Consider the following 16,303-nt stretch of genomic DNA (forward strand, 5'->3'; position numbering starts at 1 on the left):
TTGGGAACAGGGGAAAGTGTGATTTGATTTATTTTGATAGATATATCAGGTAGGGAAGATATGCGAGATGGAGGAAAGATAGTTAGTTCATATTTGTCCACATTGAGCTTGAGGAAGCGAGAGAAGAAGGAGGATTTGGCTGATAGACACTCTGGGATTCTGGAGAGCAGAAAGGTGATATCTGGGCCAGAGAGGTAGATCTGAGTGTCATTAGCATATAGATGGTACTGGAAGCCATAGGACCTTATGAGTTGTCCCAGGCCGAGTGTATAGATTGAGAAGAGTAAGGGCCCTAGGACAGAGGGACATCAACAGAGAGGGGAGGGGGCGAGATGAAGAGGTAGTATGGGAGTAGGAAACGCTAAATGTGCAATTGGTAAGGTATGAGGAGATCCAAGATAGGGCGAGGTCTTTGACACCAAAGGAAGAGAGGATCTGTTGTAGGAGGCAGTGGTCAACTGTGTCAAAGGCAGAGGACAGGTCCCAAAGGAGGAGTATAGAGAATTGTCTGTTAGCTTTTGCTGTAAGTAAGTCGTTCGTAATTTTGGTCAGGGCAGTCTCAGTGGAATGGTGGGGACGAAAGCGAGATTGTGGGTTGTCGAAGAAAGAGTTAGATGCAAAGTCAGAGGAAAGTTCAGCATGGACGTGCTGCTTAAGGAGTTTAGAAGCAAATGGGAGCAAAGATATGGGGCAATAGCTGGACATAGCGCTTGGGTCAAGGGATGGCTTTTTGAGGATAGGTGTGATTGTGGCATGTTTGAAAGCAGAGGGAAAGGTACTAGAAGTTAATGATAGGTTGAAGAGATGGGTTAGGGATGGGATTAGTGTGGTGGTGAGGTTGGGGAGGAGGTGGAATGGGATGGGGTCAAGCGCACAAGTGGTGAGGTGTGATTTGGAGAGAAGATGAGCAAGCTCCCCTTCAGTGATTTTGGAGAGGGAAGTTATGGGGTTAGGGCATTGTCTGGTATACAAAGGGGTTGTGGTGGTTTGACAACAAAGACGCCTTGTTTGGTCTATCTTATTTTTGAAGTGCGTGGCAAAGTCCTCGGCAATGATTAGGGAACTCGGAGGGGGCAGTGGTGGGCAGAGGAGGGAGTTAAAAGTGTTGAACAACTGTTTGGGGTAGTGGGATAAAGAGGATACGAGGGATGTGAAATAGGCCTGTTTAGCAGAGGTGAGAGCTGATTTGAATGCGAGTGTTGCTTGTCTGAGTGCAGTGAGATCACATTGCGAATGCGTTTTTTTCCAACGCCGTTCTGCAATTCTGGATACTTTCCGAAAGCTTTTTAGATGAATGTAAACCTTTGAGTCAAGGATATGTTGAGTCTGTCAATAAATATATATATATGTCTTCATAATTGTATTTCAGGTGGAGTGATGAATGCCCAATATTCTGATGCTCTTTCTCTTTTTGCATTTAACCTGACACGGGATTTTACGATAACTCTTGGCAGAGCACACATGGCTGGGGAAGAACCTTTGTTAGTTAATGCTCCTGGAATTATAATACAAGCAACAAAGGTTAACCCTGAGGAACTTCTGTGCTCTTCTTCACCTTCTTTGTGCCACATATCTAAGCTACAAGCTCTGCCAAATACTTTACTGGACAACAATGAACTAGTACAATTGTTTATTGAGCTGGACTATAGCCCTTTTCCATATGCACTTTTCCCAAATAATTCTATGACCTCCCAGTTGGTGGCTTTGGAATTTACATCATCGAGAGGAGACTCTCTACAAGTAAAAGACCTTCCAGTGGATGCTACTATTAAGTTGAGGATGCCTGTAAAGAAAAAAGTTAACCTAAGCCCTATATCAGTCTTTTTAATGCCAAAAAGATCTGCAAACTTTACAGTCACTGTAGAAGGGAAGAGACATGGCGCTGCAGGAGTGCATCTGTATATCATGGTCTCTATAATAAATGGTGAGTGGTATTGTGTATGCTAGGGTTGTTTTTGTCCATGTACAGTAATGTGCAAAAGTTTTAGGTAGGTGTGGAAAAACATGTTGCAAAGTAAGAAGGTTTTCGTATATATAAGTGTGAATAGTTTATTTTGGAAATCTAAGTCAAATCAATATTTGGTGTGACCGCTCTTTGCCTTCAAAACATTATTTTTTCCACGTACAATTTCACAGTTTTTTAAGGGACTTTGAAGGGAGGTTGTTCCAAACATCTTGGAGAACTAAACACAGATCTGTGGATGTAGGTTTGTGCAAATCCTTCTGTCTCTTTTGTAATCCCACACACTCAATGGTAGTTCTTAATGACATTGACTGCATGTTTTTGGTCATTGTCCTGCTGCGGAATAAATTTGGAGTCAATCAGTCCTGTACATTTTAAGTTTTCTCTACGACTAGCTTGTACTCCCTCAGATGTGTTGAATTACTTTGAATTATGCTATAATTTAAACTTTTTTTTCACTTTTTGTGAACCAGTAGTGAAATATTCACTCACCATCAGCACTCATTTCATAGTAAATGGTTATGACTAAAAGATGGAGGTCTGTAGCAGTGGACCCTGTATATTACAATCATATGCAACATTGTCTAGGTATTGCAATTAGGAATGACACTCTTTATTTGTCATTCAGAGGGTGGCCTTGTTGCTTTCATAGTACAAAAGGTAATCGAAGAACCTTATATCTCTGACTTCTTTGATTTATGTTTATAAATGTCTTTGTCTAGGATCAGACTGGTCTCGCGAAGAGTCTCCAGAGTTACTAATGTCATATGAATCCATTTATTCTTCTAATGAATCTGACACAAAGAAGAGTCACGTGTTCAGATTAACTCTTACACAAGAACTGGAACAAAATCTTAGTCTTCTGTTACCAAGCGTATGGAGGTAAAGATATGAGACTCCTTAATATTACAGCATATTATTTCTCACTAATTTTGAGACTTTTTGCATATTTCCTATTTTATGAATACAGAGCTGTAACTATGAGACATTGGCAGAGCTTGTGCTCCAGGTGCTGCATGACTAGGAGATATCAATAGGCCAGTCTGACTTGTCCAATCTATTTAGATACAAGGCTAGGTCCCCACGTCTGCATGTTTCGCAGCTGTTCGACAGCCTCAACACATGTAGGGGTTGCCTAACAAACAAGCCATCCCCGTGTAATGCTGGTGTCTGGATGCAAAGCACAGAGGCATGAGGCGGAAACAGTTAGGGATGATTATAGTTTTATTTATATATAGTGATTTAAAGTAACTCTAAACAATTAGTGTTAGTAACTAGGCAGATTAATATTCAAACAAAGATAACAATAAACTTGCTTGGAAAAGCAAAGGAAATATTTGTCTATCTAACGTGAATGTTCTGTTCGCATCAGTTGTGCACCCAACGTGGGAGTCACCAATTCTGGCCCTAGCGGTGGTCACCGGGTTTTCCCGCTAGGCCACAAGTTTCTCTCTGACGTATTCTGTCAAAACCCACTGAGCCTCTTACGCACCAACCAGCTTTCTCCCAACCTGAGGCCCTCCCAACTCCGGTACCATAGAGGATAGCTGGAAGTGATGGCCCTGATCACAAGTATTGTCCTTTCGCAGTCGCAGGTGCGTCCCGCCTGTTGTAGTTTTACTTTTCGGCTTGACTGTCGAAGGAAGTCTCTCAGGATTGGACCGGAGTGGATCGAGCCTCAGCTCCTGACGGGTGACGTCCGGTCTCTTGAGCTTCACTAGTGTGGGGAATGGATCCTGGTCCTGACTAGCGCACATGGAACTTGGAGTTCTCCTGTTTGGAATCCGAGCCTTATCAGGCAATGGCGGACACCTTGCTTTCATAGGCTCTCCGTTGAGGCCTGTTACGCTGGCCCCAACGACATTCCTGGAGCGCATCTGCTCCGCTCCCCTTTCTGGCGCCAAATCTGCCTGTGGTTTGCCACACAGGGCTTTTATATCCAGGAAGTCCTTCCTGTGGGTCACCTGGTCAGGTCCAGCACCTGAAGTCCTTCCCCTGCAACTCTTCCAGCACCATTTGTTTCCAGTTGATTTCACCTGGCCAGCAGATGACAGCCTCTCCTCATTAAGGGCACATGCTGCAAGCGCTCCTCAGTGATTTCACTGCTTGAACATATTTTCTGAGCACGGAAGACACTTGGTTAGCACACGAGCATTCTCAGATAACACCTTATCTGAGCATGTTCGCTTATTAATATTATTGAATTGCTTACTGGAAGTTCTGATAACCCTTTTAATGGCTGTATTTATAGATGCACTTATGTTACTTATTTTTGCTGATTTTCAGCTGGTCAACATCAATGCTTGCGTACCATGTAAACATCACTAGCCTGCTTTCTACCATCAAAGTCAATGTGTCTGTCAGCCTATTCTCAAGCCTCTGTCAGTATTTTGATATGCCGAGCCAAACATGGAGGACCGAGGGAGTGACCCCCAGTAATGCGAGCCTACCTCATGAGGTTGTTTGCCAAACTAACCATCTTACACTATTTGGAGCCAGCATATTTGTGCCTCCACATCAACTTATTTTGCTTCCTCCTGTAAGTATGTTCAATTTATAAAATCAAAGTACACTGATGTATGCTGGAGCGATTCCTTATATATAATAAAATTCTCTCAACAGGTATTTAGCGCCTCTAACTTCTGCATCCAGAACTGGGAGGCAATGCTATGGTAGTGTCTGTTCACAAGGCATTGTGCACATATTTTTTAACTAAAAGGACAGGAGCACAATAACTGACAAGTGCTTCTTACCTCCTGACATGGAATTAAGTGCTTCTGGACAAAGATGAGTGCATGCATTCACAGAACCTTGGTCCAGCAGGCCTCACACTATTCCATGCCGCTGGACTGGAAACATGAGAACCACCTCCTACCTCACATCCGTGACTCCTCTTTTGATTAGCCAGACTGGCGTGACTTCATATGTGTGTCATGTTCATCGATGATGTTTCACCAGGCCATCTAATCAAAAGAAGTACCACATATGCTATCAGGTAAGAAGTGGTTCGCAGCCTCAGGTTCAGTGGCACTGAGCTGGCCACTGAACCAGGGTGCTCCTAATCAGTTCTATCATCTCTAGCACTCATTAATTTCCTAACATATCAATGGGACCTAAAAGTGCAGATATCCTGATTTACTGTATCATGCTTTTTGTGACATATACAAATTACCCTAAGGTCATGTTGGCTTGCTGTATGTTTGCTTCGTCTCCTAGGCTCCTCGACAGTGGACTCTTGTACTGGTGTGTTGTTTTGGGCTCCTTTCTCTGTATCTGCTGCTGGTCCTCATTTCTCACAAATTGGACTATCTGGATATATCACGAGTAGGAACTATTCCATTGTGTGGTCCAGCAGGTCAATACAGATATTGGGTGCTGCTAAAGACTGGTTGGCGGAAGGGGGCAGGTAAATATTACGCTTGTATTACTATAGATTTATACATGTTCTCAATATATGATTCTGTATTATCATGTCTATTGGGGTTTGGGGGAAACCCACATAAACACAAGATGTTGTCCTTAGTGGGATTAGAAACCAGGACCACAGATTCGAATTCCAACAAGTGCAAGGCCTGCATGGAGTTTATACTGTATGTTCTCCTTGTGTTGTGTGGGTTACCTATAGTACTGTTTTTCTCTTACCCTCTAAAAGACATACGAATAGGCAATCATTGTGCCAAAACGGAAACAATAGAAACAGTGTTTGTAAAGTGTTGCAAAATATGTACAGTACATGCTATATGAATAAGTATTTTAAATATACATTTTAAGGTATTTAAAAAAACAAAAAACAACAGAAATGTGTTTTTTTTCATCTTTTCATGTCACTAGCTCTCATATTGATATGTTTATGGAAATTATGGATTTTGGAAAAAAGGGAGGATAAACCAAAAACACAAAAATTAAATATCACCCTATCTTTAATTGGTTAAACTCCAAGAGTATAAAGATAAATAGTAGGTCACAGTGATACAACTGAGAATAGACCCCAATCATCAGTGAGAGCCCTGCTAAATGTCAGCAGTTTTTTGCTAAGTAATGTGAGGAGAGTATGATGTAGGGGTTAAGGTCGGGATCACACTAGCATATGGCATCCGATGCGAGAGCATCCGATGCGATATACTAATGACCCTCGGCTCCTGCTCTACTGAGAGTGGGAGCCGAGTGTCATGCGTCTGTGCTCCGAGCCTCTCGCACAGGGAGGATCAGAGCACAGCTGTGGAGGAGGCAGAGAAACTAATTTCTCCATCTCCTTCATTGCCGGGGTCAGCGTATATCGCACCACACTCGGATGATATCCAAGTGATGTGCGTTGTGTCACTCGCACCCATAGACTTTGTGGTGCAGTGACCCACGTTACGGCCAGGGGGCGCTGTGTGTGCGCTTCAAGATGCGCTTGGAGGCATAATGGTGATGAGAGAAAGTCCGGCAGGATTATAAATGGCCGGTATGTGTGTCGCAGAGGAGGTCACTCTGCGCTGTCAATCTGCAGTTAAGTTGGGGTGCTGGGACCTGTAGTTCCACGTGTAGTTGTGTAATACTAATGGGAGATTGGCAGGGCTAGTTGTGTGAGATGGGTGGGACAAACTAGCCACACACACCCTCACTCCCACCCAGGGGAGTGGTTACAGGTATGTAATGTGACCAGGGTGTGGGTCACATGTACCTGGGAGGTTACTGTGTATGGAGCCGTGTGTTCCTGTGTGTTTTAGGTCTTGGACGGTCAGTGTTGGAGGCTCTTGGGATTGGAGTAGTCCTGGAAGCACTGTGAGACCGTCGACCTGGATGGTCAGTGTTGGAGGCTCTCGGGATTGGGCTCATCCTGGAAGCACTGTGAGACCATCGACCTGGACGGTTCTGTTGTGGACCTTGGACTGACGTGGAGTCTACCTGTGGAGCAGGAGTTCCTAAGAGGTAACCCCTGGTATGGGGAAAAAGAACTATTGCTGAACTGTGCAGTCACCCGGTGACTGGAGGGATACCAGTGTGACCACTGAAGGAGTTGTAAAGACATATAAAATGAACTGTTTCTGTTATGGTTTATGACACTTTAATAAACCAAATAAGACTGTTATGTGTGAGATATCGTGCCTGGAGTGCTTAAATCCCATGCTAAGCGAGTGTCCCCCAACACACTCAGGTAGCGTATCACCACAACTTATATGGATGTGAGTGAGCCGAGACTCGGCCGAGTCTCGAAACCAATCGCAGCATGCTGCGATTGTTCTCGCATGTCGATTCGGCATGAGAAAATAATCACAGATGTGATCTGCCCGATAAATTAACACTGGTCCGAGTGCTATGCGATGTTTTCTCTCGCCCTTATTTTATGCTAGTGTGAGCCCGGCCTTAAAACACTGAATTCAGTGATGAGTCACTTAACAAGCTGTGTAAAGTTGTTTACTTACAGTCAAGGTTTCACCAGCAGCACATTATCATTGCTTAGACTAGCTGGCACTTGCATGCTAATCCAACAACACCCCCTTCTGTGATAAGCAGATCACTGTCAATAGACTATGTACATAGAGAGCCTGGTGTGAGCAGGGTTAGCTTTCTCAGCTCTGCCTACACTATGCTGCTCTCAGATGAGGTAGCAAAAACCTGCTGACAGATCCCTTTAACTTCATTAAAGTAAATGCCCATCATTTATTTTAATTTTGATCACTGTTTTTCTCAAACAGGAAATATAATTTTGACAAGGTGCAGTGAGGCTCACTGCAGATAGACTTGAGCTCTTTGTTTATAGCATACTGGTTTCCTCTATTTTACTAATAACTCTTTCTAACTTTTTTCTGTTAATTAAAAAAATGTCTTACTTGCTGGACAGGCACCACAGCTCATGTTGGAATATGTTTATATGGAGTTAACAAAAGTGGAGCTCGCCACCTACATAGCAGAGGAGGCTTGACTACTGGGAATCTTGATATGTTCCAGGTTGAAACTGATTGTAACTTAGGAGAAATTTGGAAAATACGTGTGTGGCATGACAATACTGGTAAGCTAATATGACATTTTAAATGGGTTGTGTGAGCACAACATATGGTTGAGCTCTCCTTAGTATAGGTTATCAATTTAAGATCGGTTGAGGTCCCACACCAGGCACCCTCGCCAATCGGCTGCTATTTGCTCCTTCTATTCATTTATGGGAGGTATTCTGCAGTGCCCTGCAGCGTCTGCTACACATTGAAAGGTGCTGGGCTTTGTGGCTCCATTCAAAGTGTTTACAGTCACTAGGGTAAATAACAGTTGATCAGTGGAGGTGTCGGGTGCCAGATCACCACTGTTCACATATTGATGATGTATTCATTAGGAAAAGTCATCAATATTCTGTGACCTGTCAAACCCTTTAAAAATCAACAGATTCGTAGTGAAAAAAGCATTCTAAAGTCTCAATTTTTGTACAACGCAAGATTGTGCAATAAAATTGCCACTTTTGGTGTTTTCACATCATTCTCGCCCAGATCTGGCAAAGTGTACGAGTTAGGGCGGGACGAGCTGTGGCGACCGCTGGCCTTCGCAACGCTACAAATCTTATTTCAGCAGAAACTGGAGTAAGATTTGTGACCAGGCACATACCACTATACGCCTTGCATGATTCATTATGACTTGTGGAACGCCTGCCAGGGCCGTGGGGTACTCGGTACAGGGTCCAGTACTTAAAGGGATGTGTCACGGCAGCAGCGACCCAGTCCATGGCACTGGGCGCCCATGTAAAAGGAAGGTCTTTAAAGGGGTTTGTAAAAATAAGAAATGTTCGTGACACCACCTGTGGTACTCGGTCATGGGTGACCGACGCTGCTTAAAGGGGTCTCTAGGGTGATGTTATGGCAGCAGGAATGGTATGGCTTCCCACAGGTGAAGCTGGGTCCCCAGGGCTCCCGATGTGTTTGGCAAGGATGGTGTAGTGCCGGAAATAAATGGAGGACACCGGGTTGCAGTCTCTTTACCTGGTTTACTGATGGTAGACAGCCTCAGTCCAGAGTACCAGCAACAGGTTTATGGATTACAGCCAATGAAAACCCGAAAGTCATTGTAGCGCCCCCACTGCCGCAGGGCCGAGGGGTACCCGGTACCGGGCCTCTGAGTCTCTGCTCTGGGGTTGTCACGGTGGCTAGGCCCAGTCCGTGACCCTGCCGAGGGGCGCACAGTGATAGATATGACGGGTGAAGGTGGTGGTGAGGCTGTAGTGGTGCGATGCAGTAAATAACGAGGACACCAGGTTGCAGTCTCTTTACCTCTTTACTGAAGATTTCTGGGTCCTCAGTCCGGAATCCGGATAACCAGGCTACGCAAGTCCGGCCGGTCCAATGGCACCTCCAGAGTTCTCTTAGCAGGTGGAAATCTGTGCCTTCCTTCTAGCGCTATGTGTTGCGGTCCTTCCCTGCTGTGCTTACAGAAAGTCCCCACAACTGTTGTGTCTGTTTCTTAAGTTCCCTCACAACTCGATTAGATGATGTTCTGCTAATCCTCCGTCCCTCCCTGGTGTTCTGGTTGGGACGGCACCCGTTTGACGGGTAGGCTCGGAGCTCTTCCGGGACCCTAGAGTCGCCCCTCTCCACAAGTTGCCCCCCAAGACTGCATAGGTGATATAAGTTAGACAGCCTGCCTTAGACTGACTGCCCTGCCGCTGTTTAGAGTATTGCTTGAAGCTGGATGTTGAAATACCCTCTCGGCGTTCCGGTCACCGGTAGTGCGCCTCAGTAGGGTGTTTGTTGTGAATTTGGATTCTGGGCTCCCCCGGTGGCTACTGGTGGAATTGAACTGGTGTCTTCATCTTCTCTGTTCACCTGTTCCCATCAAGATTTGGGAGTCGCTATATAACCTTGCTGCTCTGTTAGTTGCTTGCCGGTCAACAATGTTATCAGAAGCCTCTCTGTGCTTGTTCCTGCTCCTGGACAACTACTAGATAAGTTGGACTCTTGTCCATGTTTTGTTTTTGCATTTTGGTTCCAGTTCACAGCTGTAGTTTCGTTACTGTGTCTGGAAAGCTCTTGTGAACAGGAATTGCCACTCTGGTGTTATGAGTTAATGCCAGAGTTTTAAAGTAATTTCTGGATGGTGTTTTTGATTAGGGTTTTCAGCTGACCATGAAAGTGTCCTTTCTGTCTTCTGCTATGTAGTAAGTGGACCTCAAATTTGCTAAACCTATTTTCATACTACGTTTGTTATTTCATCTTAATTCACCGCCAATACATGTGGGGGGCCTCTGTCTCCTTTTGGGGTATTTCTCTAGAGGTGAGCTAGGACTAATATTTTCCTCTGCTAGCATTATTTAGTCCTCCGGCTGGTGCTGGGCATCTAGAATCAACGTAGGCATGCTACCCGGCCACTGCTAGTTGTGTGTTAGGTTTAGTTCATGGTCAGCTCAGTTCCCATCTTCCAAGAGCTAGTTCCTATATATGCTTATGCTATGATCTCTTGCCATTGAGATCATGACAGTTTGACCGGCCCACTAAAGGGTTAAAATCCTTGGCTGAGAAAGGAGAGAAATAAGTAGTCTGCTGAAATTTTTTTTTTTTTTTTTTTTCTCTCCTTTGAATGGCTCTGTGTCCACCTGTTTGTAATGGATCTTCAGAGTGTAACTGCAGGTTTGAATAATCTCGCCACGAAGGTACAAAATTTGCAAGATTTTGTTTGTCATGCACCTGTATCTGAGCCGAGAATTCCTTTGCCGGAATTTTTCTCGGGGAATAGATCTGGGTTTCAGAATTTTCGAAATAATTGCAAATTATTTTTGTCCCTGAAATCTCGCTCTGCCGGAGACCCTGCACAGCAGGTCAGGATTGTGATTTCCTTGCTCCGGGGCGACCCTCAAGACTGGGCTTTTTCATTGACACCAGGGGATCCTGCGTTGCTCAATGTGGATGCGTTTTTTCTGGCCTTGGGGTTGCTTTATGACGAACCTCATTTGGAGCTTCAGGCAGAAAAAACTTTGATGTCCCTATCTCAGGGACAAGATGAAGCGGAAATTTACTGCCAAAGATTCCGTAGATGGTCTGTGCTTACTCAGTGGAATGAGTGCGCCCTGGCGGCGACTTTCAGAGAGGGTCTCTCTGATGCCATTAAGGATGTTATGGTGGGGTTCCCTGTGCCTGCGGGTCTGAATGAGTCCATGACAATGGCTATTCAGATCGATAGGCGTTTGCGGGAGCGCAAACCAGTGCACCATCTGGCGGTGTCCACTGAGAAATCGCCAGAGAGTATGCAGTGTGATAGAATTCTGTCCCGAAGCGAGCGGCAGAATTTTAGACGGAAAAATGGGTTGTGTTTCTATTGTGGTGATTCTACTCATGTTATATCAGCATGCTCTAAGCGCACTAAAAAACTTGGTAAATCTGTTTCCATTTGCACCTTACCGTCTAAGTTTATTCTATCTGTGACCCTGATTTGCTCTTTGTCATCTATTACCACGGACGCCTATGTCGACTCTGGCGCCGCTTTGAGTCTTATGGATTGGTCCTTTGCCAAACGCTGTGGGTATGATTTAGAGCCTTTGGAGACTCTTATTCCTCTGAAGGGGATTGACTCCACCCCATTGGCTAATAATAAACCACAATACTGGACACAAGTAACTATGCGTATTAATCCGGATCACCAGGAGATTATTCGCTTTCTGGTGCTGTATAATCTACATGATGATTTGGTGCTAGGATTGCCTTGGCTGCAATCTCACAACCCAGTCCTCGACTGGAGAGCTATGTCTGTGTTGAGCTGGGGATGTAAGGGGGCTCATGGGGATGTACCTGTGGTTTCCATTTCATCATCTATTCCCTCTGAAATTCCTGAGTTCCTGTCTGACTATCGTGACGTCTTTGAAGAATCCAAGCTTGGTTCGTTACCTCCGCACCGAGAGTGCGATTGTGCCATAGATTTAATCCCGGGTAGTAAATACCCAAAGGGTCGTTTATTTAATCTGTCTGTGCCTGAACATGCTGCTATGCGAGAATATATAAAGGAGTCCTTGGAAAAGGGACATATTCGTCCATCGTCATCTCCCTTAGGAGCCGGTTTTTTCTTTGTGTCAAAAAAAGACGGCTCTTTGAGACCATGTATTGATTATCGGCTTTTGAATAAAATCACTGTTAAATATCAATACCCATTGCCGTTGCTGACTGATTTGTTTGCTCGCATAAAGGGGGCCAAGTGGTTCTCTAAGATTGACCTTCGTGGGGCGTATAATTTGGTGCGAATCAGGCAGGGGGATGAGTGGAAAACCGCATTTAATACGCCCGAGGGCCACTTTGAGTATTTAGTGATGCCTTTTGGTCTTTCTAATGCTCCGTCAGTTTTCCAGTCCTTTATGCATGATATTTTTCGCGATTATTTGGATAAATTTATGATTGTGTATCTGGATGATATTCTGATTTTTTCGGATGACTGGGACTCTCATGTCCAGCAAGTCAGGAGGGTTTTTCAGGTTTTGCGGTCTAATTCTTTGTGTGTGAAGGGTTCTAAGTGTGTTTTTGGGGTACAGAGGATTTCCTTTTTGGGATATATTTTTTCCCCCTCTTCCATTGAAATGGATCCTGTCAAGGTTCAAGCTATTTGTGATTGGACGCAGCCCTTTTCTCTTAAGAGTCTTCAGAAATTTTTGGGCTTTGCTAACTTTTATCGTCGATTTATTGCTGGTTTTTCGGATATTGCTAAGCCATTGACCGATTTGACTAAGAAGGGTGCTGATGTTGCTGATTGGTCCCCTGATGCTGTGGAGGCCTTTCGGGAGCTTAAGCGCCGTTTTTCCTCTGCCCCTGTGTTGCGTCAGCCTGATGTTGCTCTACCTTTTCAGGTTGAGGTCGACGCTTCTGAGATCGGAGCTGGGGCAGTGTTGTCGCAGAAAAGTTCTGACTGCTCCGTGATGAGGCCTTGTGCCTTCTTTTCCCGTAAATTTTCGCCCGCTGAGCGGAATTATGATGTTGGGAATCGGGAGCTTTTGGCCATGAAGTGGGCTTTTGAGGAGTGGCGCCATTGGCTTGAGGGGGCCAGACATCAGGTGGTGGTATTGACTGACCACAAAAATTTGATTTATCTTGAGACCGCCAGGCGCCTGAATCCTAGACAGGCGCGCTGGTCATTATTTTTCTCTCGGTTTAATTTTGTGGTGTCATACCTACCGGGTTCTAAGAATGTTAAGGCGGATGCCCTTTCTAGGAGTTTTGAGCCTGACTCACCTGGGAACTCTGAGCCCACAGGTATCCTTAAGGATGGAGTGGTATTGTCAGCCGTTTCTCCAGACCTGCGGCGGGCCTTGCAGGAGTTTCAGGCGGATAGACCTGATCGTTGCCCACCTGATAAACTGTTTGTTCCTGATGATTGGACCAGTAGAGTCATCTCTGAGGTTCATTCTTCTGCGTTGGCAGGTCATCCTGGCATTTTTGGTACCAGGGATTTGGTGGCAAGGTCCTTCTGGTGGCCTTCCCTGTCACGAGATGTGCGAGGCTTTGTGCAGTCTTGTGACGTTTGTGCTCGGGCCAAGCCTTGTTGTTCTCGGGCTAGTGGATTGTTGTTGCCCTTGCCTATTCCTAAGAGGCCTTGGACGCACATCTCGATGGATTTTATTTCAGATCTGCCTGTTTCTCAGAAGATGTCTGTCATCTGGGTGGTGTGTGACCGTTTCTCTAAGATGGTCCATTTGGTTCCTCTGCCCAAGTTGCCTTCTTCTTCCGAGTTGGTTCCTCTGTTTTTTCAAAATGTTGTTCGTTTGCATGGTATTCCTGAGAATATCGTTTCTGACAGAGGGACCCAATTCGTGTCTAGATTTTGGCGGGCATTCTGTGCTAGGATGGGCATAGATTTATCTTTTTCGTCCGCTTTCCATCCTCAGACGAATGGCCAGACCGAGCGGATTAATCAGACCCTGGAGACATATCTGAGGTGTTTTGTGTCTGCTGACCAGGATGATTGGGTTGCTTTTTTGCCATTGGCGGAGTTCGCTCTCAATAATCGGGCCAGCTCTGCCACTTTGGTGTCCCCGTTTTTCTGTAATTCGGGGTTTCATCCTCGATTTTCCTCTGGTCAGGTGGAATCTTCGGATTGTCCTGGAGTGGATGCTGTGGTGGAGAGATTGCATCAGATCTGGGGGCAGGTGGTGGACAATTTGAGGTTGTCCCAGGAGAAGACTCAGCTTTTTGCCAACCGCCACCGTCGTGTTGGTCCTCGGCTTTGTGTTGGGGATTTGGTGTGGTTGTCTTCTCGTTTTGTCCCCATGAGGGTCTCTTCTCCTAAGTTTAAGCCTCGGTTCATTGGCCCGTATAAGATATTGGAGATTCTTAACCCTGTTTCCTTCCGTTTGGACCTCCCTGCATCCTTTTCTATTCATAACGTTTTTCATCGGTCATTATTGCGCAGGTATGAGGTACCGGTTGTGCCTTCCGTTGAGCCTCCTGCTCCGGTGTTGGTTGAGGGTGAGTTGGAGTACGTTGTGGAGAAAATCTTAGACTCTCGTGTTTCCAGACGGAGACTCCAGTATCTGGTCAAGTGGAAGGGATACGGCCAGGAGGATAATTCTTGGGTGAATGCATCTGATGTTCATGCCTCTGATCTGGTTCGTGCCTTTCATAGGGCCCATCCTGATCGCCCTGGTGGTTCTGGTGAGGGTTCGGTGCCCCCTCCTTGAGGGGGGGGGGTACTGTTGTGAATTTGGATTCTGGGCTCCCCCGGTGGCTACTGGTGGAATTGAACTGGTGTCTTCATCTTCTCTGTTCACCTGTTCCCATCAAGATTTGGGAGTCGCTATATAACCTTGCTGCTCTGTTAGTTGCTTGCCGGTCAACAATGTTATCAGAAGCCTCTCTGTGCTTGTTCCTGCTCCTGGACAACTACTAGATAAGTTGGACTCTTGTCCATGTTTTGTTTTTGCATTTTGGTTCCAGTTCACAGCTGTAGTTTCGTTACTGTGTCTGGAAAGCTCTTGTGAACAGGAATTGCCACTCTGGTGTTATGAGTTAATGCCAGAGTTTTAAAGTAATTTCTGGATGGTGTTTTTGATTAGGGTTTTCAGCTGACCATGAAAGTGTCCTTTCTGTCTTCTGCTATGTAGTAAGTGGACCTCAAATTTGCTAAACCTATTTTCATACTACGTTTGTTATTTCATCTTAATTCACCGCCAATACATGTGGGGGGCCTCTGTCTCCTTTTGGGGTATTTCTCTAGAGGTGAGCTAGGACTAATATTTTCCTCTGCTAGCATTATTTAGTCCTCCGGCTGGTGCTGGGCATCTAGAATCAACGTAGGCATGCTACCCGGCCACTGCTAGTTGTGTGTTAGGTTTAGTTCATGGTCAGCTCAGTTCCCATCTTCCAAGAGCTAGTTCCTATATATGCTTATGCTATGATCTCTTGCCATTGAGATCATGACAGGTGTTGCTTCGGTCTTACAGCACGACCCCTACTGGTATTCTCCTATTGCTTGATCTCGTTTCTCACTCAGCACAATCTATCTCGCTTCTGATCCTTCCTTGGGCACCGCCGCTATGCTGAGCAGGCACGGTCCCGTTACGTTCGTTCAAGTTGCCAAGCCTCTGTCAGGATCCCACCCCTGACAGAGACCCTACTGTATCTTCCCCCACAACACCCTCTGCCACAAGGTGTTGCCTGGTTCCAACCCAGTCAGCTTTCTTCTCTAACTTCCTGCCTGACCCCCAGTTTACCCACTATGGTGGGGAGTGGCCTAGTGAATAGAACCCTTAGCTCCCCCCGGAGGCCCGACTGTGAAATGTATTGGTGTCTGTGATACCTGATCAGATGAACTCTTTCAGTGCCATCAGACGCACCATAGCCCCCCTTAGTGGCGGAGCCACAGTACTGCAACGACCAGGACTCTGGGGCGCTGCACTCCCCCCTGGTTAAACACAGTACTCCGGGACTGAAAAGAAAACAACAATACAAGTTAGCAAAAAGACATACAGTTTTGTTGAGTGCAATAACAATAAGCATACTTAAACAGAGCTTCCCTTTATGGGAGGTGAGGACACTTGAACGTTACAAACATGGTTAAATATCATAGCAACATGCTATAACTAACTTTCTGTTACCCAACCGGGTATTCTACTAAGTGCAAAATTGTTGAACAATAATTTAACATTGCCTTTAAGGACATACACTCTGAATCCACTAAAGACCTTCTTATAATCACATTATAAGGCAATTTAACTTTTTCATTCTCCTTCTTTAAATCTGCAGGACCGCCTGTCCTAACGGCACCAGACCTACTGCCTCTCCTTTCTATGCAGGACCGCCCCGTTCAGCCCGGGCCTACTGCCTTTTCAACTACTATACACAGTATAGAGCATAACATTACTTTCAGTTTAAGAGCACTGAGCCATCTCTACATGACCCCTATGAG

The 16,303-nt window shown here is 45.4% G+C and overlaps 1 protein-coding gene across 1 annotated transcript in view; it reads left to right on the plus strand.

Annotated features, from left to right (window-relative positions):
* Window positions 1-16,303, plus strand: part of LOC143767910 (polycystin-1-like) — a 331,505-nt gene that overhangs the window by 223,083 nt on the left and 92,119 nt on the right. Inside the window, exons 26-30 of the mRNA XM_077256430.1 lie at window positions 1,370-1,924; window positions 2,686-2,845; window positions 4,250-4,502; window positions 5,180-5,369; window positions 7,791-7,958. Coding sequence (XP_077112545.1) covers window positions 1,370-1,924; window positions 2,686-2,845; window positions 4,250-4,502; window positions 5,180-5,369; window positions 7,791-7,958 — 1,326 coding nt within the window. The remainder of the gene's footprint in view (window positions 1-1,369; window positions 1,925-2,685; window positions 2,846-4,249; window positions 4,503-5,179; window positions 5,370-7,790; window positions 7,959-16,303) is intronic.

This window comes from Ranitomeya variabilis, chromosome 4 (assembly GCF_051348905.1).
Source record: "Ranitomeya variabilis isolate aRanVar5 chromosome 4, aRanVar5.hap1, whole genome shotgun sequence".
NCBI classification, from domain to species: domain Eukaryota; kingdom Metazoa; phylum Chordata; class Amphibia; order Anura; family Dendrobatidae; genus Ranitomeya; species Ranitomeya variabilis.